The 26,095-nt window shown below is 34.8% G+C and overlaps 1 protein-coding gene across 1 annotated transcript in view; it reads left to right on the forward strand.

The window, feature by feature from the left end:
• DYNC2H1 (dynein cytoplasmic 2 heavy chain 1) overlaps positions 1-26,095 on the forward strand; it is a 419,160-nt gene that overhangs the window by 50,949 nt on the left and 342,116 nt on the right. Inside the window, exons 23-34 of the mRNA XM_037841237.1 lie at positions 551-706; positions 805-919; positions 1,436-1,606; positions 10,453-10,835; positions 12,477-12,609; positions 12,699-12,816; positions 15,036-15,148; positions 16,874-16,993; positions 20,012-20,162; positions 22,592-22,797; positions 24,323-24,505; positions 25,112-25,294. Coding sequence (XP_037697165.1) covers positions 551-706; positions 805-919; positions 1,436-1,606; positions 10,453-10,835; positions 12,477-12,609; positions 12,699-12,816; positions 15,036-15,148; positions 16,874-16,993; positions 20,012-20,162; positions 22,592-22,797; positions 24,323-24,505; positions 25,112-25,294 — 2,032 coding nt within the window. The remainder of the gene's footprint in view (positions 1-550; positions 707-804; positions 920-1,435; positions 1,607-10,452; positions 10,836-12,476; positions 12,610-12,698; positions 12,817-15,035; positions 15,149-16,873; positions 16,994-20,011; positions 20,163-22,591; positions 22,798-24,322; positions 24,506-25,111; positions 25,295-26,095) is intronic.

The raw sequence follows: 26,095 nt of genomic DNA on the forward strand, positions 1-26,095 counted from the left end.
TGTCAGTTTATCTTATAATAATGCAAGTTATTAAATTTGAGCATTGTTTTAGTTTTGTCTATTTAGGCAAATGTGCCCTCAAAATAATTGTTTTCTTAAGTGAGTGGAGGTTTGAGTACCATACTTACTAAATATACCTATTAGGTAAAGGATATCTTATATTCTAGAAGTTAGCCCTTTCAACTGAGAAGACTTCTAGTTTAATACGTAATTTATACAGCCCTGTATATTTATATACATTATATATTATGTATAATATATACATAGAAATATATATACACATATATAATAAAGACTCTGTGTATATATATATTATCTACTCCCATTTTTATTCCTTTTGAAAAAAAGCATGTTATTGAATTTAGTAGAGCATGTCCATATATAGTTAAGACTCTCATGTAAAGTTGGGATAGTCCCCCACTGTCTAACTCCCTTATCTCACACCTACACACACATGCACACACACACACACAGAATGCAGTTAAATAATTTATTGATGTTTAACACTAATTTTTTTTAATCCAGTAATATTTTTATATTTGTTTTGTAGTGATGATTGTCATCATTTTGGACTAGAAGAGCCCAACTTCTCTTTGGCATATAGCATCTCTAAAGACATTGAGAGCTGTGCACAAATTTGGGCCCTTTATGAAGAGTTTCAACAAGGATTTCAGGAAATGGCCAGTGAAGATTGGATTACTTTTCGGTCTGATTCAAAAACAATATTTAGATTATTGTAGTTTGGAGTTTTGGAAAGTGAATATTGGAAAGTAAATTTTAAGATACATTTCTGGTATTTTGCAGGACTAAGACATATCTGTTTGAGGAATTTTTGATGAATTGGCATGACAGATTAAGGAAGATTGATGAACATTCAGTAATGACAGTGAAATTACAATCAGAAGTTGACAAATATAAAGTAAGATTGTTTTTCTTATTATGCTAATCAAAAATGATTTTTGGAGCTTTTATGTATCTTTTTGTTATGAAGTGACTGAGCTGTAATTTTTAGCTTACATATTTTTTCAATTTTTCTGTTACATGAAAAACATAGGAACTATAGAGTAAACTATAGAAAATTGGTATTTCTGCTACTGATTTGCAAGAAAAGTTACAACTAAGAAATTTATGAGTAAAGATATGTCAGAGTGCTTATACATCTGCAACATGGGTTCTAGAATATCTTAGCATAATATAAATAGAAATATTTTATATTATGTTTCAACATATATTGAACTTTCAAAGGGAAATCTGCATGTATCCATAGCAATGTTTAAAAAAAAGGTTTTTTGCAATTCTGTTTAAGAATTGAATTTAAGTCTTTTAAATAGGATGATGAAGTAATTAAAATTTTGATAGCTAATAACAATAATTTACACTTTACAAATATATATATATGTGTTTGCTTATGCCTTTTTTTCTTCTTTTTTAACAGATTGCAATTCCTATCTTGAAATATGTCAGAGGGGAGCATCTTTCTCCAGATCACTGGCTTGACCTTTTTCGCCTACTTGGCCTTCCCAGGGGGACTAGTCTGGAGAAATTACTGTTTGGAGATCTGCTCAGAGTAGCTGATACAATTGTATCCAAAGCTTCAGACCTTAAAGTAAGAATCACCTTTTTAAATACCTCATAAATCTGACCTATGTTAATTTACAATTTGACTTCATATTTCATTATTTAAATAAGCAGCAAGTTAGTTTTTTTCCTTTAAAATAGTGACAGTGTTTGACCATTCCATTATTCTTTCATTAGGAGTACATCTGAAACTGTCTGGTATTGTTTATGGAGTAAACAATAGAAATAATAATATAGAAACAATAATATAAACCCCTTCTTTGAGAGAGGAGAAAATATGAAATTAAAAAATGTGTTTCCTTTTAGAGGGGGGATCAGCTTAATCAAAAAGCAAACAAAATGCAAAGCATTTTACAAAGAATGCTTTCAAAATCGAGTGGTATGTTATAAATCAAAACTGAGGGATAACAAAATTCACAGAGCTAAACCAAGAACCAATTGACTAACTAGGTTGAGAAAAGGCCTCAGGTAAAAGTAAAACATCGCAGTCTGTCATAAGTTGAAGACTTTCTACGTTGTGTTCTTTGGTTATTCAATGTAAAAACATAAGGAGAGGCGGGGCAAGATGGTGGATTGGTGAGCTGTATGTTTTAGTTACTCCTCCAGGAAAGTAGGTAGAAAGCCAGGAACTGCGTGGACTGGACACCACAGAGCAATCTGACTTTGGGCATACTTCATACAACACTCATGAACACGTCGAACTGCTGAGATCAGCGAAATCTGTAAGTTTTTGCGGCCAGGGGACCCGTGCCCCTCCCTGCCAGGCTCAGTCCCGTGAGAGGAGGGGCCGTCAGTGCTGGGAAGGAGAAGGGAGAACTTCAGTGGCAGTTCCTATCGGAAACTCATTCTACTGATCCAAACTCCAACCATAGATAGACTGAGACCAGACACCAGAGAATCTGAGAGCAGCCAGCCCAGCAGAGAGGAGACAGGCATAGAAAAAAACAGCACGAAAAACTCCAAAATAAAAGCGGAGGATTTTTGGAGTTCTGGTGAACATAGAAAGGGGAAGGGCAGAGCTCAGGCCCTGAGGCTCATATGCAAATCCCGAAGAAAAACTGATCTCTGTGCCCCCTGGATCTTTCTTTAATAACCCTAATTGCTTTGTCTCTTAGCATTTTAATAACCCATTAGATCTGCGAGGAGGGCTTTTTTTTTTCTTTTTTCTTTTTCTGTTTCTAAAACAAATGCTCTAAGAAGCCCAATACAGAAAGCTTCAAAGACTTGCAATTTGGGCAGGTTAAGACAAGGGCAGAACTAAGAGAGCTCTGAGACAAAAGGCAATAATCCAGTGGCTGAGGAAATTCACTAAACACCACAACTTCCCAAGAAAATGGGGGTGTCCTCTCACAGCCATCATCCTGGTGGACAGGAAACACTCCTGCCCATCGCCAGCCCCATAGCCCAGAGCTGCCCCAGACAACCCAGTGTGATGGAAGTGCTTCAAATAACAGGCACACACCACAAAACTGGGCGTGGACATTAGCCTTCCCTGCACCTTCAGCTGGTTGTCCCAGAGTTGGGAAGGTGGAGCAGTGTGAATTAACAAAGCCCCATTCAGCCATCATTTCAGCAGACTGGGAGCCTCCCTACACAGCCCAGCAGCCCAGAACCACCCTGGGGGGACGGCACTCACCTGTGACATAGCACAGTCATCCCTCAACAGAAGACCAGGGGGTGCACGGCCTGGAAGAGGCACCCACTTGCAAGTCTCAGGAGCCATACTCCAATACCAAGGACTTGTGGGTCAGTGGCAGAGACAAACTGTGGCAGGACTGAACTGAAGGATTAGACTATTGCAGCAGCTTTAAAACTCCAGGAACACCAGGGAGATTTGATTCTTAGAGCCACCCCCCCTCCCTGACCGCCCAGATGCATGCCCCTTATACAGGGTGGTCAACACCAACTACACATGCAAGGTTGGTACACCAGTTGGACCCCACAAGACTCACTCCCCCACTCACCACAAAGGCAAATCAGGGGAGAACTGGCTTGTGGAGAACAGGTGGCTCGTGGATGCCACTTGCAGGTTAATTAGAGAAAGTGTACTCCAGGAAGCTGTAGATCTGATAAATTAGAGATAAGGACTTCAGTTGGTCTACAAATCCTAAAAGAACCCTATCAAGTTCAGCAAATGCCAAGAGGCCAAAAACAACAGAAAATTATAAAGCATATGAAAAAACCAGATGATATGGATAACCCAAGCCCAAGCACCCAAATCAAAACATCAGAAGAGACACAGTCCCTAGAGCAATTAATCAAAGAACTAAAGATGAACAATGAGACCATAGTACGGGATACAAAGGATATCAAGAAGACCCTAGAAGAGCATAAAGAAGGCATTGCAAGACTACATAAAAAAACAGATGATCTTATGGAAATTAAAGAAACTGTTGACCAAATTAAAAAGATTCTGGATACTCATAGTACAAGACTAGAGGAAGTTGAACAATGAATCAGTGACCTGGAAGATGACAGAATGGAAAATGAAAGCACCAAAGAAAGAATGGGGAAAAAAATTGAAAAAATTGAAATGGACCTCAGGGATATGATAGATAATATAAAATGTCCGAATATAAGACTCATTGGTGTTGCAGAAGGGGAAGAAAAGGGTAAAGGTCTAGGAAGAGTACTCAAAGAAATTGTTGGGGAAAGCTTCCCAAATCTTCTAAACAACATAAATACACAAATCATAAATGCCCGAGAACTCCAAATAGAATAAATCCAAGTAAATCCACTCCGAGACATATTCTGATCACACTGTCAAACACAGAAGAGAAGGAGCAAGTTCTGAAAGCAGCAAGAGAAAAGCAATTCACCACATACAAAGGAAACAGCATAAGACTAAGTAGTGACTACTCAGCAGCCACCATGGAGGCGAGAAGGCAGTGGCACAATGTATTTAAAATTCTGAGTGAGAAAAATTTCCAACCAAGAATACTTTATCCAGCAAAGCTCTCCTTCAAATTTGAGGGAGAGCTTAAATTTTTCACAGACCAACAAATGCTGAGAGAATTTGCTAACAAGAGACCTGCCCTACTGGAGATACTAAAGGGAGCCCTACATACAGAGAAACAAAGAAAGGAGAGAGAGGCTTGGAGAAAGGTTCAGTACTAAAGAGATTCGGTGTGGGTACATTAAAGGATATTAATAGAGAGAGGGGGAAGATATGTGTGACAAACATAAACCAAAGGATAAGATGGCTGATTCAAGAAATGCCTTCACGATTATAACGTTGAATGTAAATGGATTAAACTCCCCAATTAAAACATATGGATTCGCAGAATGGATTAAAAAAAATGAACCATCAATATGTTGCATACAAGAGACTCATCTTAGACACAGGGACACAAAGAAACTGAAAGTGAAAGGATGGAAAAAAATATTTCATGCAAGCTACAGCCAAAAGAAAGCAAGAGTAGCAACATTAATCTCAGATAAAATAGTCTTTAAATGCAGGGATGTTTTGAGAGACAAAGAAGGCCACTACATACTAATAAAAGGGGCAATTCAACAAGAAGAAATAACAATCATAAATGTTTATGCACCCAATCAAGGTGCCAGAAAATACATGAGAGAAACACTAGCAAAACTAAAGGAAGCACTGGATGTTTCCACAATAATTGTGGGAGACTTCAACACATCACTCTCTCCTATAGATAGATCAACCAGACAGAAGACCAATAAGGAAATTGAAAACCTAAACAATCTGATAAGTGAATTAGATTTAACAGACATATATAGAACATTACACCCCAAATCACCAGGATACACATATAGTGCTCACGGAACTTTCTCCAGAGTAGATCATATGCTGGGACATAAAACAAGCCTCAATAAATTTGAAAAGACTGAAATTATTCAAAGCACATTCTCTGACCACAATGGAATACAATTAGAAGTCAATAACCGTCAGAGACTTAGAAAATTCACAAATACCTGGAGGTTAAACAACACACTCCTAAACAATCAGTGGGTTAAAGAAGAAATAGCAAGAGAAATTGCTAAATATATAGAGACAAATGAAAATGAGAACACAGCATACCAAAACCTATGGGATGTGGCAAAAGCAGTACTGAGGGGGAAATTTATAGCACTAAATGCATATATTAAAAAGGAAGAAAGAGCCAAAATCAAAGAACTAATGGATCAACTGAAGAAGCTAGAAAATGAACAGCAAAGCTAATCCTAAACCAAGTAGAAGAAAAGAAATAACAAGGATTAAAGCAGAAATAAATGACATAGAGAACAAAAAAACGATAGAGGACAAATATCACCAAAAGTTGGTTCTTTGAGAAGATCAACAAGATTGACAAGCCCCTAGCTAGAATGACAAAATCAAAAAGAGAGAAGACCCATATAAACAAAATAATGAATGAAAAAGGTGACGTTAACTGCAGATTCCGAAGAAATTAAAAAAATTATAAGAGGATACTATGAACAACTGTATGGCAACAAACTTGATAATGTAGAGGAAATGGACAATTTCCTGGAAACATATGAACAACCTAGACTGACCAGAGAAGAAACAGAAGACCTCAACCAACCCATCACAAGCAAAGAGATCCAATCAGTCATCAAAAATCTTCCCACAAAGAAACGCCCAGGGCCAGATGGCTTCACAGGGGAATTCTACCAAACTTTCCAGAAAGAACTGACACCAATATTACTTAAACTCTTTCAAGACATTGAAGAAAATGGAAACTACCTAACTCATTTTATGAAGGTAATGTCAATCTAATACCAAAACCGGGCAAAGATGCTACAAAAAAGGAAAACTACCGGCCAATCTCCCTAATGAATATAGGTGCAAAAATCCTCAACAAAATACTTGCAAATCGAATCCAAAGACACATTAAAAAAATCATACACCATGACCAAGTGGGGTTCATTCCAGGCATGCAAGGATGCTTCAACATAAGAAAATCAATCAATGTATTACAACACATTAACAATTCGAAAGGGAAAAATCAAATGATCATCTCAATAGATGCTGAAAAAGCATTTGACAAAATCCAACGTCCGTTTTTGATAAAAACACTTCAAAAGGTAGGAATTGAAGGAAACTTCCTCAATATGATAAAGAGCATATATGAAAAACCCACAGCCAGCATAGTACTCAATGGTGAGACACTGAAAGCCTTCCCTCTAAGATCAGGAACAAGACAAGGATGCCCGCTATCACCACTGTTATTCAACAGTGTGCTGGAAGTGCTAGCCAGGGCAATCCGGCAAGACAAAGAAATAAAAGGCATCCAAATTGGAAAAGAAGAAGTAAAACTGTCATTGTTTGCAGATGATATGATCTTATATCTGTGAAACCCTGAGAAATCGACGATACAGAGACTAGAGCTAATAAACAAATTTAGCAAAGTAGCGGGATACAAGATTAATGCACATAAGTCAGTAATGTTTCTATATGCTAGAAATGAACAAGCTGAAGAGACACTCAAGAAAAAGATACCATTTTCAATAGCAACTAAAAAAATCAAGTACCTAGGAATCAACTTAACCAAAGATGTAAAAGACCTATACAAAGAAAACTACATAACTCTACTAAAAGAAATAGAAGGGGACCTTAAAAGATGGAAAAATATTCCATGTTCATGGATAGGAAGGCTAAATGTCATTAAGATGTCAATTCTACCCAAACTCATGTACATATTCAATGCAATCCCAGTCAAAATTCCAACATCCTACTTTGCAGAGTTGGAAAAGCTAGTTATCAGATTTATTTGCAAAGGGAAGATGCCTCGAATTACTAAAGACACTCTAAAAAAGAGAAACGAAGTGGGAGGACTTACACTCCCTGACTTTGAAGCTTATTATAAAGCCACAGTTGTCAAAACAGCATGGTACTGGCAGAAAGATAGACATATAGATCAATGGAATTGAACTGAGAATTCGGAGATAGACCCTCAGATCTATGGCCGACTGATCTTTGATAAGGCCCCCAAAATCACTGAACTGGGTCATAATGGTCTTTTCAACAAATGGGGCTGGGAGAGTTGGATATCCATATCCAAGGAATGAAAGAGGACCCCTACCTCACACCCTACACAAAAATTAACTCAAAATGAATGATAGATCTCAATATAAAAGAAAGTACCATAAAACTCCTAGAAGATAATATAGGAAAACATCTTCAAGACCTTGTATTAGGCAGATACTTCCTAGACTTTACACCCAAAGCACAAGCAACAAAAGGAAAAATAGATAAATGGGAACTCCTCAAGCTTAGAAGTTTCTGTACCTCAAAGGAATTTCTCAGCAAGGTAAAGAGGCAGCCAACTCAATGGGAAAAAATTTTTGGAAACCATGTATCTGACAAAAGACTGATATCTTGCACATATAAAGAAATTCTACAACTCAATGACAATAGTACAGACAGCCCAATTATAAAATGGGCAAAAGTTATGCAAAGACAGTTCTCTGAAGAGGAAATACAAATGGCCAAGAAACACATGAAAAGATGTTCAGCTTCACTAGCTGTTAGAGGTATGCAAATTAAGACCACAATGAGATACCATCTCACACCGGTTAGAATGGCTGACATTAAACAAACAGGAAACTACAAATGCTGGAGGGGATGTGGAGAAACTGGAACTCTTATTCATTATTGGTGGGAGTGTTTAATGGTTCAGCCACTCTGGAAGTCAGTCTGGCAGTTCCTTAGAAAACTAGATATAGAGTTACCCTTCGATCCAGCGATTGCACTTCTCAGTATATACCCGGAAGATCGGAAAGCAGTGACACGAACAGATAACTGCACACCAATGTTCATAGCAGCATTATTCACAATTGCCAAGAGATGGAAACAACCCAAATGTGGTATATACACACGATGGAATGCTACACGGCAGTAAGAAGGAACGATCTCGTGAAACATATGACAACATGGATGAACCTTGAAGACATAATGCTGAGCGAAATAAGCCAGGCACAAAAAGGGAAATATTATATGCTACCACTAATGTGAACTTTGAAAAATGTAAAACAAATAGTTTATAATGTAGAATGTAGGGTAACTAGCAATAGAGAACAATTAGGGAAGGGGGAACAGTAATCCTAGAAGAACAGATAAGGTATCATGGGTAAATTTAACATTCTGGGAATGCCCAGGAATGACTATGGTCTGTTAATTTCTGATGGGTATAGTAGGAACAAGTTCACAGAAATGTTGCTATATTAGGTAACTTTCTTGGGGTAGAGTAGGAACATGTTGAAAATAAAGTAGTTATCTTACGTTAGTTGTCTTTTTCTTACTCCCTTGTTATGGTCTGTTTGAAATGTTCTTTTTTTGTATTTTTTTAAAATTATTTATTTATTTATTTATTTATTTATTTTTCATACAGTTGATTTAAAAAAAAAAAGTTAAAAAAAACAAGGAAAAAAATATGTAGAGCCCCCTTGAGGAGCCTGTGGAGAATGCAGGGGTATTGGCCTACCCCACCTCGATGGTTGCTAACATGACCACAGGCATAGGGGACTGTTGGTTTGATGGGTTGAGCCCTCTACCCCAGGATTTACCCTTGGGAAGACTGTTGCTGCAAAGGAGAGGCTAGGCCTCCCTATAATTGAGCCTAAGAGCCTCCTCCCAAATGCCTCTTTGTTGCTCAGATGTGGCCCTCTCTCTCTATCTAAGCCAACTTGAAAGGTGAAATCACTGCCGTCTCCCCTACGTGGGATCAGACACCCAGGGGAGTGAATCTCCCTGGCAACGTGGAATATGACTCCCGTGGAGGAACGTAGACCTGGCATCATGGGATGGAGTACATCTTCTTGACCAAAAGGGGGATGTGAAAGAAAATGAAATAAGCTTCAGTGGCAGAGAGATTCCAAAAGGAGCCGAGAGGTCACTTTGGTGGGCACTCTTACGCACAATTTAGACAACCCTTTTTAGGTTCTAAAGAATTGGGGTAGCTGGTGGTAGATACCTGAAACTATCAAACTAGAACCCAGAACCCATGAATCTCGAAGACAATTGTATAAAAATGTAGCTTATGAGGGGTGACAGTGGGATTGGGAAAGCCATAAGGACCACACTCCCCTTTGTGTAGTTTATGGATGGATGAGTAGAAAAATAGGGGAAAGAAAGAAAGAAAGAAAGAAACAGGCAAAGGTACCCAGTGTTCTTTTTTACTTTAATTGCTCTTTTTCAATTTAATTATTATTATTGTTATTTTTGTGTGTGCTAATGAAGGTGTCAGGGATTGATTTAGGTGATGTATGTACAACTATGTAATGGTACTGTGAACAATTGAATGTACGGTTTGTTTTGTATGACTGCGTGGTATGTGAATATATGTCAATAAAATGAAGATTTAAAAAAAAAAAGAAAAAAACATAAGGACCTTTGATGTTAATTGTTTTATTTCTTATCTAAAATGTAAATCTTTATGTTTTTCAATAATCTTGGAACATACTTAGGTAATCATGGGAAGTTATAAAACATGACTACTGTAGGAGATAACTAGTTGATTGTTAATCACTGTAGATGTATCAGAACTTATAATAAAACATCTAAGTTTTCTCTATTCAAAAAGGTCTCCAACACTTAAATAAGCCAGCCTAGTTTTGTGTTTTGTGGTAGATGTTTTAATTTTCTGTTTTTCTTGCATAGAAGTGGAAAGAATAAGGTGGAAATTTGTATGTCCTTTGACAATGTGAATCTGATACTTGGTATCTGATATCCCTTGAAACATTAGCCGTTAATTTTCTTGGATTATCTGAAAAATATCCACTTAATTTTTATCTTTTACTTTATGATGAAAAGCCAGAAAAATGTATTTTCTTATAAAATATATTTCTCCTGATTTGTTTATATGATAATTAAGGTTGAAGTAATAATTATGTATATTTTGTGTTAAACAGGATTTAAATAGTCGGGCACAAGGTGAAGTTACAATCAGAGAAGGTTTACGGGAACTTGATCTTTGGGGAGTTGGAGCAGTGTTTACATTGACGGATTATGAAGATAGTCAAAGTCGAACTATCAAGCTGATTAAAGACTGGAAAGAAATAGTAAATCAGGTTGGAGATAATAGATGCCTTCTGCAATCCTTAAAGGATTCTCCTTATTATAAAGGATTTGAAGATAAAGTGTCAATTTGGGAAAGAAAACTTGCAGAGTTAGATGAATATCTGCAGAATTTAAACCATATTCAAAGAAAGTGGGTGTATTTGGAACCCATTTTTGGCCGTGGAGCATTGCCAAAAGAACAGACACGTTTCAACAAAGTTGATGAAGATTTTAGGTCAGTACAATTATGTAAGACATAGATACCATATGACAGTTTTTAATTTATTTGTGATGTGCTTACTACAGCTAAATACTTTTTACATTATTGGTATCCTCTTTGTATTTACCCTTTTGCTTTACTGGATCCTTTTGAGAAGTATTTTCTCTAATTCAACCATTTATTTCTCCAACCATTTTTATCTGGTTTCTGCCTTTGCCTGTCTACCTAATATACATACTTCCTGAAGTCACCACTTACTTTCCTGTTGTAAATTGGATGGGCATTTTTTCATTCGCTATTTTACTTCATCTCTGACTAGCATTTAATAGAATTTGAGCTTATCTTTCTTGGAAAGTCTCTTCCCTTGTTCTCTCCTGGTTTTCTGCCTATCTCTCCTCCTTCCTAGTCCTCAGCCCTCTTCAAAGCTTTAGATGTCGACATCCTCCATGTTTCAGCCTTAAGCTCTTTTTTTGCACTGTGTTCTCTCCTTAGTTGGTTTTAACCACCCACCACATTGATTCTCTTCTGTTTGCTGAGGTCTCCTCATCCTATATATCCAGCCCCTATTTCTCTTCTGAGTTCCAAATCTACTTAACAGCACCCTGTCAAAACTGAATTCGTGAGCTTATTCCCCAGACCCTTTTCCACAAATCTTTTCTTTTTACTGATTCTTGTCTCAGTAAATGATACCAATAATTGCTGACAGCAAAAACGTAATGTCTTTGAAACTCCTCCCTACATTTCCAAATCCATTGTTACCAATTTTTTTTTTGATTCCGACTTACTTAATATATCTTGAACTGAACACTTTTTTACATCTCTTCTTCACCTGTTCTATTCTAAGGTATTTTATCATTTACCTGGACTACTTCAATGGCTTCCTGACAACAACAACTTGCTCTTGCTTTGTCTGATAAGTTTTTCAACAACCACCAGAGCTATCTTTAAAAAATGGACATTCCATCAATTCTCTCCTTTACTCCTATAAGTTAAACTTTAATATGGTTTCCCTTTAAGTATAAAGATGAAACTATTTAAGTAGTCTACAAGGCTCTGCATCATCTGTTCCTTGCCTGTCTCTCTGTTCTTTTCTTGGGCTGCTCTCCTTTTTGCTTTGGTGATCGTAGCCTTTATTTTCACAGATGCACAACACTTCTTTCCATGATCTTAGCAAGGAACTGTTTCCTTCCTACTCACTGACTTTTTTCTTTTTACTTGTCTTTCATATCTCAGTTCAAATTACTTCCTCAAAGAAGTTCTAGGTTAGAGGTTGCCTTATTAGCCAGTTAGCAGTACCTTGTATTTTTCCTTTTTAGCATTTATCATAATTTTATTTAAACATTTTATTGAGAAATAATTTATTTAATGTCTTTCTTTGTCTCTGGTCCTGTAGCTCCATGAGGTAGGACTTAGTAAATATTTGTTTAGTGAATGACTGGAGTAAGAGAATGTGTGATATGGGTAATAAGTTAAAATGGTAATGTAATATTATTAAGTTTTAGCTTTGTTTATTAGAATCATAATGATGTATTGCTATTAAAATAGTATCATCTCAAGTAGTTTGGTTTAAGCAGACTAAAAAATAGATGTCTCAGTTTCTCTCAGCCAAAAAATTGTCATAATAGATGTGAAAATAATTTTTCTTTTCTTCTGTAGATCAATAATGACTGACATCAAGAAAGATAATAGAGTAACAACGCTAACTACTCATGCAGGAATCAGGAATTCTCTACTAACTATACTTGATCAGCTTCAAAGATGTCAGAAATCACTAAATGAATTTTTGGAGGCATGTTTTTTAAAAAAATCTTTATATAATAAATTGTAAAGTATTTAATGTCTTTGTAAAGAGAAGACTATTCTTTTTCTTTTTATTAGGAAAAACGCTCAGCATTCTCAAGATTTTATTTTATCGGTGATGATGACTTGTTAGAAATACTGGGCCAGTCTACTAACCCATCAGTGATTCAGTCTCACCTTAAGAAGCTATTTGCTGGTAGGAGTCAACATTTACTCAACAGAGATTTATTGAGTATAGCTATGTCAGGCTTAACTTTAGGTTCTGATATATACTACTGAATAAAACTCAGGTCCTGTTCTCAAGGAACTTACAGGTTATTAGGGGAGACATCTTGACAAGTACATTATTATATGACAGTTCCTCTGGAAGAAATAAATAAGTGGTGCTATAGCTGCATGTGTGGGAATTTTGGAGCCAAGGCCTGGAGGTAAAGGAGAATATAGCCCTTTTACTTTAGGATGTATTTAGTTTAAGGTCTCCTGAAAGACATCCAAATGGAGATAAATAAGCAGTTATTGTCAACAGAGGTATCTGGGCTGGGCATATAGAATTGGGAGTCATTTGTGTGTAGATAATAATCAAGCTATGGGAATAGGTAAGATTACCTAGGGAAAAGTGTAGAGTAATTAGTATTATATTCCTCAATGATGCTATTGATTTACTTAAAAATTTATTTTTGGCAATTGGTATAGATTTGTTACAAAAATGATTATTTTCTTAAAATATTTTGTTTAGAGAAGAGGTATATTTTTCTTATTAACTTTATGAAGCAAAAATTTTTTATCATCATTACTTACAATCAGGGGTCAGCAAATTATAGCCCATGGGTCAAATCCTGCTAGCTACCTGTTTTTTTTTCAGTAAAGATTTATAAGAACACAGCCATGTTCATTCATTTACTTCTTGTCCATATGCTGCTTTTATGCTATGAACACAGAGTTGAGTAGTTGCCATAGAAGACTGTATAGCCTGTAAAGCCTAAAATATTTACTCTGTGGTCTTTTACAGAAAAATTTGCCAGCCCCTGTGTATTTGAAACTTTAGGGTGCTTATATCTGTAACAGTGATTTGGGTTATGGCACATAGTAGAAAGGACTCGGAATCAGAAAGCTTGCATTCTGGCCCTATCTCTGCTGTTTATTAGTTTACCTCTCTGAAACTTAGTTTACTACTTTAAATTGGAAATAACTTTCAGGGTTTTTCTGAAGATTAAAATTAGGTAATGTGTTCAAGTTTATATATCCTATAAAGTGATGTGTGAATTTTGTCTTATTTGCCTTCCTCCTTTCCTTTTATCTTTTTGGTCTCAATTATATATATTATCTATGCAGGTCAGTCTTGTTATTACCTCATCTAAGGCAGTTCTTAGTTCTTACTATTTTAAAAATAAACTTTATTTACATATAATTGACATACAATAAAATGCTCACATTTTAAATGTATAGTTTGATGAGTTTTGACAAATGTATATGACTGTGTAACCACCACTCAAGATTTAGAACATTTCCATCATCTCAGAAAGTTCCCTCTTGCCTTTTTTCAGTCATTCCCTGCGCATCCCTATCTTCTGTACTCCACCTCAGGCAGCCACTTATCTGATTCCTATTACTGTAGATTAGTTTTTATCTTTTCCAGAATTTCACATAAGTGGAATCATAGTATGTTTTCTTATGTACTCATTCATGTCTGGCTTCTTTCACTCAGCATAATATTTTTGAGATACCTGCAACTGTATTTCATTCCTTTTTATTGCTGAGTAAATAATCCATTTTTTGAAATACCACAGTTTGTTTATTCATTCATCTGTTGATGGGCATTTGGGGTTGTTGCCAGTTCTTGGCTCTTATGAATAAAGCTGTTAAGAACATTCATTCAAATCTTTTTGCAGATAAATGCTTTTATTTCTCTTGTGTAAATACAAAGTTGTGGCATTTTGGGGCCATATAGTAAGTGTATGTGTAACTTATAAGAAACTGCCAAATCATTTTCCAAGGAGGTTGGAACATTTTACACTCCTACTAACAATGTATGAAAGTTAGGGCAGTTTTTATTGGTTGGTACTTTTTTGTTGGTTAAGTTGCCTGAAATTCTTTCTGGGAAATGGTGGGAATGAATGAATAAATAAAAAAACAAACAAATATGTAAATAAACAGTATAACTATCAGTGAATCGTGTCATATATAGTTAGTTATAAAAAATATTTTATATTAGTGATAAGAATGATTTTTCCTCAATAGTACATTTAAATATTAGGAATACTGCTATGTATATATATATTATGTAGAATACATTATAATTTTATTACAAGATATAGTATGTGGTATACATTATATATTATGTGGTATACATATATTATGTCTAATAATTATATCTTTAATCGTTTTGCGTTTAAAACTGTTGCTTTAATATTACAGGTATTAACAGTGTATGCTTTGATGAGGAATCAAAACATATAATTGCAATGAAATCTTTAGAAGGAGAAGTTGTACCTTTTAAAAATAAAGTTCTTCTATCAAATAATGTGGAGGTAAGCAACTCTTTTTAAAGTATAAACAATTAAGTACTTGAACTTTGAATCAAAAATACTTTAGTCAATTTGTAGGCTAAAATTGGTTGGTGCTTGGCCTTTTAAGATGCTCATGTCTTAAAAAATGTTTTGTTGTATTTAGAGTTTTGATAAATATGGATTTTAGTCTTAGGAAGGCAACACATAATAATGAAAAGAGCCTTGTTTTGGAGTCAAGAAGAATGGAATTTTAATCATAGCTCCACAACTTAGTAGCTAATAAGAGTCTCAGTTTTTTCATCTGTAAAATGGAATCTTAATATCTATTGCAAACAATTTCTTTTGAAAATTAAATGAGATAACTGGCTTTAAGTACACTGCCTAGTGCTTGGGACGTCAGTACTCAGTAAGTCTTAGTTCTCTTTTTGTTGTAAAACATGAGTTGTATAAGATAAAGCTTGGGTGAACAGATAAGCTTAAAACTAATGCATTTGTAGGACAACTATTGATTATTGGTTCTACAGGACTGGAAGTGAACTGATCAAAGGCTTATTACAGATGTACAACTAAAACCAAATAAACAACAAAATTAGCTTCCTATTAAAAGTCAGGGACCATGCCTTATCATGTGTGTATCTTTAAGGTCTAGCAAAATGCCTAGTCTTGTTTAGGGCTTGGCATTTTATTGGCTATTGGATCTGTAAATGAGGTGATTGGAAGCTGAGAAGTTTGCTAAATAGCTCCTATGTTTGATGAAGAGTTTTTTGGTGGTGATGGTCGTTTTCCTTTTAATTTTGTTGGGACCAGATGAACAGAGGGAGAAAGAGCTTAAGTATTAACAGCTAAGCTAGAATAGTTTTACCAGCAAAGGAAAAGCTGGAACTCTGGAAGCTCTTGTGATGATTAGCAGAGTACAGGTGTCTCTGTTGCCTTCCTCTGAGACACAGATTCTCACTCTTTTGCTTCAGTGGCTTTTGAGCTGGGCACATGTTCATATGATCTTTAGTATTGGAAATGATGAACAAATAAGTTAGAACTTAAACTTAATTCAAAATAGGCAGTGATGAAAAACTATTTAAGATTGTAGGTTTTGCCCTCATTTTATTGCAGATGATAAATTTTTAAAGTTAAGTAGTGATCATAAATATTCATTGTTATTTTTATTGAGTCATTATTTTAACTCTAATTAACTTATTATTTTAATTATCAAGTGAGTGGGAGAATGTATTGTTTTAACTTTGAAACAAAGTTAGTTTTGTTTGAAGAGGCAGCCTATTCGCCAAATTTTATAGTTCAACCTAATGAAACAATCCCTTCCTGTGGTGGCAGCTGAGCCGGGGAAATAAGCCAGCCATTTCAACACTAACTTGTTGATCCAACTGTCTGATGTAGCCTAATGGAAAAATAAATGGATTACTTTTTTTAACTTTATTTATCAAAGAATTTTAAAAACAAACAGTAAAAAAACAACATTACAAACAAAAGCAAAGGATTACTTTTTAAATGTTCTTATATTGGTTTGTACAGATATAGTGATGAGAGTGATAGCTAGCCACACAATTGTGAGTTTTTACAATTACCATTATCCCAGGAAGTGAAAAATTGTTTATTAATAAAATAATTATGTACCATATAACACATTTTGGGATTGTGGGAGTCAATAAGAAATTATAATGGCCTCTCCTGAAGTAAAAGAATAGGGTCAGTTACTAGATTGTGTATACTATTTCCTTATTTTATTTTCAGACTTGGCTAAATGATTTAGCCTTGGAAATGAAGGAAACTTTGAAACATTTGTTGAAAGAATGTGTTACTACTGGACGAAGTTCTCAAGGTACAATTGACCCATCTCTGTTCCCTTCACAGGTAAGGGGGCTTATATATGGAATGTAGGTAAGTGTAGTATCATGAAAAGATGCCTGAACTAGAAAGCAGGAGGCTCAGTTAACTAACCTCTTTGTTCTCTCTTTATGTAACAGTTAACATAAGCAAATTGCTTAACTTCTGCTTTCAATTTCCTCAGCTGTAAAATGTGGGGGTTGAATAGCTCAATGGTAAAGTTGTCTTCTAGCTCCAATTAGTGTTTTAGAAGCTTTCAAGCACAGGACATGCTGAGATCTAGGCAACCTAGGCTAGTGGTGAATAGAATGGAGAGAGGAAAATTAAGCATGTAATAATTTCCTGGTTCCAAATGATTAGCCTATCATTGATTGAGAGACACAGGATCTATAACACTGCCTCCACCCTCCCATAGAATCATCTAAGAGGTTGGCGTTGGCAGGAGCTTTATAGTGTTTTAGCCTAGGTCTGAAATACAGTCACAGCACTGAACTGGAATATTGGCAGGGGAGCTAAGAATTAGACACGTGGACGCCTATAGAGAGTGCTGCAACTCAGTGTTAATAGGAGCTCATCCCTGGAGCACTGGATGCTATATATGTAGCTTAAAAAAGTTATTCCAACCTTTATCAAAATGTAGCACTAGGACTTGTATTAAACATTTTGCTTGTTCAGGATTTGTTTTATTGCTGGTGGGATTAACCTTATGGGTATAGGTCATTAGCAACTTTAGTTCTTACGGACTAGACATTGAGGTATTCTGTGATTTCTCACAAGAAATTCTACCCAACAGCTTTTAAAGTTATATATTTGCTTTTCGGATCAGAAAATTTGGTAGCTGTTGGAACAGCTTTTTTTAATGTTGGTTCTTCTAAAGCATAAGAAATTAAATAGGAAGCTTGGAACTTTTCAAATGCTTAAACATTTTACCATTCATGTATTTGCATCTTTTAGAATTTTGAAAGCACGTTTTAAAAAATCTTAAGTTCTTAGAGAAAAAGAAAAGCCATCATCACTGAATAATCAGTGTTAGAGGTGCGGTGCTTTATTGCCTCTGAAAATGTTTGCAAATACTCTGTCAACTGGATAGGATTTAAGTTGACTTAGATTAAAAGACACAATGTAAAAATCATAAAAGCAAGAATTGCATTGGTCTTGGGAAATGACAGTTGTGTCAGGAAATATACCTGCAGATATAGGCTAAAGAAATCTGCTGGATTTGAGCCTAAAATTTACCTCTGAGCTCTTGAACTGTCGATGAGAAATGTAAAAACTATTAAAAATGTGAATAGTTCACTATCTAGAAAAAAAAAAGTATTCTAGTTTTATTAATATTTAATGTTAGAAGGATTTATTTCAAGAGCCTTTGTGTAAGGGTATTGAGTAGTATAACTGATTACAAGATGTCTGGTAAAGATACTATGTATGCACTGTTGATTCCGTTTTCCAAAGGCAGTTTTGTAAGGACTTGAAATAATAGAAAGAACACACTTCCTAGTCTGGGAAGGAGGCAGCATGTTAGTGGAAAGAATCTGACAGATCTTGATTCAAATCCTGCCTTTGCCTTTGAAGCTTTATTTAAGAGAGTATATGAATACCTATGTTACTAAGTCATTTTGAAGGTTAAATCATATAATGTATGCAAAGCACCTTTAGTGACAATTACATTTTAGGTAATTAGTAATGTTAGTGCCTTCCCAGATGTCTTAATGATAATGTGACTTGGGAATTAGCCAAGACTATACTTAATTATCTTTTCTGTTAGTGTCTCAGAAATTGTATAGCAGACTGTTAAATTGAGATTCTTGATGTGCATTTGCAATACAAAAATTCAATATTTTTGAATGAAAGGAAATATTGAGTATTGAAAGTGGCAAGTAAACATTTTCATATGAAAATTAAAGAGATTGACTTATTCTTGTCCAGGTGTGAGCCACCCCACCTCTGTTTGATAGTGGCTTAAAAAACTTTGTATACAGAACAAAGTTTTCTCAAAGAGCAGATTTGGATTTGCTGAAATGCTTCACCATATATCTGATCAAAGAAGCTGGAGAGTTTTATACCACAAAGTATGGAAGAGATAACTGCCCTGGGCAGAGTTACTAATTGGCTTACTCTACCGTAAAAGAACATTAATATAACATTTATAGACTGTTTCAGGTTAGAGCAAGACAGTAGAGCATAGCAGCTTAGCCTGCTATGATAAATCATAAAATGCATATGTAAACCGAATAAGTTAATCTGATGAGTAGAGGCATTTAATGTTATTCATCTGGATGCCGAAGTGTGTATATCAGAAATAATCCATTCTGTTTTAGTGTTTTTATATGATGATGGATCATGTTAGTTTAAAGGAGGTTATTGGTTTTCCTGGTTCATTTAAGAACCGTATTAAACTTTTGATATAAATTTTCAAAGCAGGCATTTACATTTATAATTTACTTTATTAGCAGCCCAGCTATATTATGCTATTACAGAAAGCCTTTAAAACTGTGTTAACATTTCATGCTTTATATAAAGTCATCTATCTTGATCTGTAACTAGTTTCTGTTTTTGGATATTGGATTTAAAGATTAAGACACATCTTAATTTAAGAGAAACGTGGAATTTTAGAATTGTAGATTTCACTGGTATACCAAGAAATTATTTTGGAATGCTAGATTGCCCTTTTATTAAATAGAATGTATCATACCTTCATTTCTTTTCATTCTAATGGTTGAAAAGAAGCCATTTATGAGGAGAATCAAGGGAAGAAAGTACAAAAGTCCTGAGGTCACAACAAGCTTGGTGACTTCTCCATCAGGCCTACTTTCTGGCCTGAAGGAGAGTGGTATAAGATGAGTCTGAAAGGTAGGCTTGGAGTATATCCCTCAATGTTTTTTCTACTACTGTATTGCTCTGTTAATATTTGAATTGCCTACTAGTAACACATTCAGGTTCAGAGATCCAATATACAATTGAAAATTTGGGAAAAGGTATGTTTCCTTAAATTTATAAAATTTTTGTAAGTAAATCCCCCTTTTTATAATTTTTTTTATTTAATAGATATTATGCTTGGCAGAACAGATTAAATTCACTGAAGATGTAGAAAATGCTATTAAAGATCATAGTCTTCATCAGATTGAAACCCAATTGGTGAATAAGTTAGAACACTATACCAATATTGATACAAGTTCTGAGGATCCAGGGAATACTGGTATGGAAAAAATGCTCCCTTTTCTGTCTGCTTTTGTGTTATTTGAACATATAGGGTTTTTGACATATATCTTTATATATGTATTTTTTTTTGGTTACTCTGGGAATTATAATATACATACTCAACTTTTTATATTCTACTTAGAGTTCATTTTTTTTTTTTTTCCACTTTAAGTGGATTGTAGAAATAATACTACCATATAGGTTTCTTTATCCTCCCCTTTTTTTTATGTTGTGCTTGCCTTATACATTACATCTACATACATTAAAAAACCCTGTCTTATCATGTTATAATTTTTACTTTTAACCATCAAACATATTTTAAAGAACTCAAGAGGAGAAGAAGTCTATTATATTTATTTACCCCCATATTTACTATTTTTGTTGCCCTTCTATCAGTATTGATGATCCGGTTTTCCTCCTGTTATCGTTTTCCTTCTGTCTGAAGAACTTCCTTTAGTGTTTCATTTAGAGCAGGTTTGCTGGCTATGAATTTTCTTAGATATCCTTCATCTGATTTAATTCACCTTCATTTCTGAAGGATATTTTTGTTGGCTCTTAGAATTCTGGGTTGACAATTCTTTCAGCACTTAAAAATGTTATTCCACTTCTTCATGGTCTCCATGTTTTCTGATGAGAAATCCATAGCCGTTTGAATCATTGATCTATAAACAAGATGTTATTTGTCTCTGGCTGCTTTCAAGACTGTCTTCTTCTTTTTTCGATAGGGTTGTTATAATGTGTCCAAGCATGGATTTCTTTGCATCCTATTTGGGGTTCTCTGGGCTTCTTGAATCTGAAGGTTTATGGTGGTTTTTTTGTTTGTTTGTTTTTGTTTTTCTTTTTTATGAAATTTGGGAAATTTTCAGTCATTGTTTCTTCAAATGTTTTTTTCTGTGTCATACTTTTCCTTCTCTCCTTCTGGGCCTCTTATGACATGAGCCTGTCTTCATTTTTTTAAATCTTTTTTTCCTTCTCTTTTCAGTTGGATAATTTCTGTTCTTCTTTCTTCAAGTTCACTGACTCTTTTTTCTCTCATTTCCATTTCTGTGTTGAGCCTATCCAGTGATTTTTAAAATTTCTGTTTTTGTATTTTTCAGTTCTAAAATTTCCATTTATTTTTTCATGTGCTTTTTATTTCTTTGCTGAGACATTTTGTCTTTCTGTTTGTTTAAATAGTGTTCACCTTTACTTGTTTACTTGTTTACATTATTATAAAAAGTGCTTTAACGTATTTCACAGATAATTCCGACATTTGTGTCATCTTGATACTGTCATCTGTTGATTTTCCTTTCTTATGTGAATTGAGATTTTCCATTCTTTATATTTTGGATTGTATCCTGTACATTTTAAATATTGTGTTATGATACTTTGGTCTGGTTTAAATACTCTGGAAAATGCTGATTTTTTTTTTTTTTTTTTTTTAAGCAGACAGTTGATCTAGTTGGGTTCAGGCCCCAGGGTCCTGTGTCCTCTTAGGTTGTGGTTCCAGTATCAGTGTTGCTTTCACATTCTTTGAAATGCTATTTAGAGCTATCTGTCCCACATGTATACCACCTAGTAGCCAGTTCTCAAACTCTTTGGTTTGTTGTTTATGATGAGATCTCATGCGCAGCTTAGATTAAGTTTATGGGGTTATTTTTCCATTGTCCTTTCTCTCTGTGATCTCCCTAGTATTTCTTAGTTGCCTTGGACTTCTCTTTTGGTCATCTCACCATAAAGTTGGGGTTTTGTGTACTCCACTCTCCCCCACTTTCTGTGACTGTGCGCATTTCCTGGGCCAACATGTGAGAGGACAGAGAGAGAAAAAGAGCAACTGGGATTTGCCCTATACTCTTGTAAGAACAGCTCTTCTAATTTCAAATGAAGGCTTTCTTCCTTCAAAGTTGTAGGCACCCTTAGGACCCAGATGTCAGTGCTGTCTCTGCCAGGAGAACTCTTTTCTGTTGGCTTCTCCTGGAGTTCTCTCTGTCTGCATACATGTGGGCTTCTGGTTTTATTGGTTCCAGACCTGGGGATACCAGAGGGGAAAACAAAGGCAAACTCACTGCCGGTTTGGTGGTCTTCTTCCCCAATTTTCCTGCTGCCCTTTACATTTCAGAATCCTTAAATTGCAGCTCAGTCATACTGTCTAGGTTTTATACTTGCATTCAGTGGGAGAGCATGGTGGAATGTGCTAACTCTATCTTACTCAGAACTGGAAACCCTTTCACGAATTTGGATGCCTCAGTTTTCACACACAGAATTCTTCTTTCTTAATTACCAGAGAACTTGACATTTTTTGCTTGCATTATTTATATTACTGTGTCATTCAAATGTATCAAGACATTACCATTTAAATTTACTAAGAAATTACCTATATAGATATATTAAGCACATAAATCACAGGCTAACTAACATTTTTCTCCAATTATTTTCATTTGTGTACAGAATCTAGCATTTTGGAGCTTAAACTTAAAGCTCTAATTCTTGACATTATTCATAATATTGATGTGGTGAAGCAGCTAAACCAAGTTCAAGTTCACACACCTGAAGACTGGGCTTGGAAAAAGCAAGTTAGATTCTATATGAAAAATGATCACACATGTTATATTCAAATGGTGGATTCTGAACTTCATTATACTTATGAGTATCAGGTATGATTATCGGCAGAAATATTTTATTTTTCCAGTTAGAAATTATTTGCTTCAAAGGAAATTCCTACTGGAAATTATTTTTATTTCAGCAGTAACTTTTAAAGAATTTTTATTTTGTTACTGTCTTCTTTCTGCTTCATCAGAATAAAAAATGGAAGAAAGTATAGAAAAATCATTCTATTTTCAAAAAAGTTAAAATATTGCCAGTGTTGTATGAATTCTCTAGCATGTACTTTTTCTTAGAGTGGCATTTATATAGAATCTTTAATCCAGGGGGAATTGGATAAAGGCAGCCTCAATAGAAGCTTGTGCCTCTTTATACAAGGCCAAAATGAGAGCAGTTGTAAATATGCTAACATATTTTTCTAAATGATTTCAGTTTGTAATGTAAAAGAAGAATTTTCAAAGAGATAATTTAGTACATGTAACTTGTTCTCAGAAAACTCAACTGTATCCTTTCTGCCCTTTTCTTCATAATAAATCAATCATCAGAATATATTTGACAATTTTGTTAATAAGCATATGTCAGGAGGTGGCCAGTTTGTTCTTTCACAAAGAAATTATATTTTTAGACCCAAACCTGTCTACAAAAATTAAGGGAAAGCCTACCACCTGCTGGTTCATCCCAGTCCTCGTGGAGTTGGGGCCCTCTTTTCCCTACCTCAGCCCTCTCCCCAGATTTATCTCAAACTTCTCCCAGCTTCCCTCAACCATAAAAGTAGGTGCTGCAGCCCCTGGGACCAGGCACCTCTAGAATGGTCTGGTCACCGTGTGAGGGATGGGAAAATAGCTCACAAGAGGAGATACAGGGTAAACTCTGGTCAAAAAATCATTGCATTAGGCATTGTGGGGAGGCACTTTAAATTTCTTTTTTCTTTTTACAGTTTTTTCAAAGAAGGGGAGGGAAGGGGGAAATGAGCCTTTGTTGCTGTCAAACTGAGAACTTCTTTGCACTGTTTTGTTTTCCAATAAAACTTTCCAGTGGTGGTGGTGATGGGGGTGGTTACTGCAGCTGGACTTTGAACTCCATATCTTCCCAACAATTTGATAGAAATTTTGAGAATCATTTCATAAGTTATAATTACTAATTTCATAAGGATTTTTCCAAATTTATTATACTTTGAGGTCTTCAAAGTAATTCTGGTTTGTGAAGATCATAACATTCAAGGAAATAAGTGTATGAATTTTAAAATATGAAATGGAGTGGTTTATATATTTTTGGAGTTGATTGCCTTATAAGTATATCTTTGTTCCATTTACAAGAACTTGAGAAAATTATTTGGAAAACCTAACGGTATATTAATTGAGGAGAGAATAAAATACATGACTGAGAAATGACTAAGTTTAATTTCAGTTTTTGCTCTAGGAAGTTTCTGTCAGTTAAACATATTTGCACTATTTTTCTATATAAAAAACTTTAATATATTTATTGCATTTTTATCTTTTGGACTAGAACCTCACACTGTATAACCAATTGTAAATGTGACTAGAACATGAACACTCTGACTTTGTTTCCCTTGAATAGGGTAATGCTCCCAAGTTGGTGTATACTCCGCTGACAGATAAGTGTTACCTAACTCTCACTCAAGCCATGAAGATGGGACTTGGAGGAAATCCTTATGGACCAGCAGGAACTGGAAAAACTGAATCAGTAAAGGCTTTAGGTGGACTTCTTGGAAGACAAGTTTTAGTTTTTAATTGTGATGAGGTAGATCTGTAAATATCTATCAGACTATATCATACTGTGTTCATCATATGTGTGGATTAGTTTTAGGCACCTATATATGAAATACTCTCTTTTAAAATCACTCTATTTTTAAAATCACTTGAAGACATAATTTGTTTTATTTGGAAAATGAAATGGAGAGAGGTTGCACATAGTAGTAGTTCCAAAACTTGTCTAAGGAGACTCTTGTAAAGAAATAATTTTAAATGTATTGTAAAAAAAATGATTTAGTAAAGAAAATAGTAAATAGAAATGAATAAAGTTTAAATGCATTTTACATTGCCGTTTTGGAAACCTTCTGTGTAAGATTTATATTTTGATTTTAAAAATAACTAAAACAAAATTTTGTAGTTGGTTAGTCCTGTGAACTTTGCAAAATTTTTTCACATGGATTTATTTTTTTTATTCCTTGAAATCTCCCTGGTTTTTGAAAGAGTAGTTATTTAATTCCTACTCAAAAAGAGAAAAAGAGACATAAATGGATGAAATGATTTGCCCAAGACCTTATGAGCGAATAACATAAAATATTAAGTTATTATTAGAGATTTTAATTATATTTTAATGACATTTTTAATTGTTATTTTTAAGGGCATTGATGTGAAGTCAATGGGGCGAATATTTGTTGGTTTGGTGAAGTGTGGGGCCTGGGGTTGTTTTGATGAATTCAATAGACTGGAAGAATCTGTACTATCTGCAGTATCTATGCAAATCCAGACAATTCAAGATGCTTTGAAGAATCACAGAACTGTATGTGAACTACTTGGCAAGGAGGTATGGAATCCTGCTTATAAATATGTTGGGAATTTAAAGATTTAAAATATTTTAAAAGACTTGGCATTACTTGTACTCAGACAATATTCTGTCTTTCTCCTGGCACTCCTATTTCTAATCTGTGACTTTTGAAAAACCTTTTACTTATGAAATGACTGTGGTTTCTTATTCCTTTTTTGGTCTTAATGTCACCATTCATCTTCAAACTTTCAATATTACATTATTTAGTTGTAATAGTTTTGCTCATATTTACTGAGCACTGAGTCTGTGCTGGTACTGTGCTAAGTGCTTTAATGCGTCATCTCAGTTCATACTCCCAACTCTTGAGGTAGGTACTTGTTTTCTTTTCCTTCCACTTTGTGGATGGGAAACCAGGGCTTGATAAGTGAAGAGTAAGTGGTAGAGTTGGGAAATGAACCCAGGACCATCAAGTTCTCATGCTCATGTTTTAAATTACTTAGATTAAAAAATTTAAATTTAAATTATTTAAAAAATTATTTAAGTGTATTATTTAGTTTAAATGTGTTTATTTAAATGTATTATTTTATTTGAATTTTAAAACAACAACACTTAACGTTTTCCTGCTCCTTACTTCCCCCATAGGAGATGCACATTCATGTCATTAGAATGTGAACTTCTTTGAACAGAAAATGTAAACTTCTTTATATTATATATTATGTGTAGTGCTGAGCACACTGAGAGTTGGAAGAGCTGTGAAAGTATCCTGTTATATACAGCAACATTTTAACATATACAAATTTTTCTGAGTAGGCAAAGAAAGTAAGACCAGTTGTAAATTGT

Source organism: Choloepus didactylus, chromosome 6 (assembly GCF_015220235.1).
Source record: "Choloepus didactylus isolate mChoDid1 chromosome 6, mChoDid1.pri, whole genome shotgun sequence".
Taxonomy (NCBI): domain Eukaryota; kingdom Metazoa; phylum Chordata; class Mammalia; order Pilosa; family Megalonychidae; genus Choloepus; species Choloepus didactylus.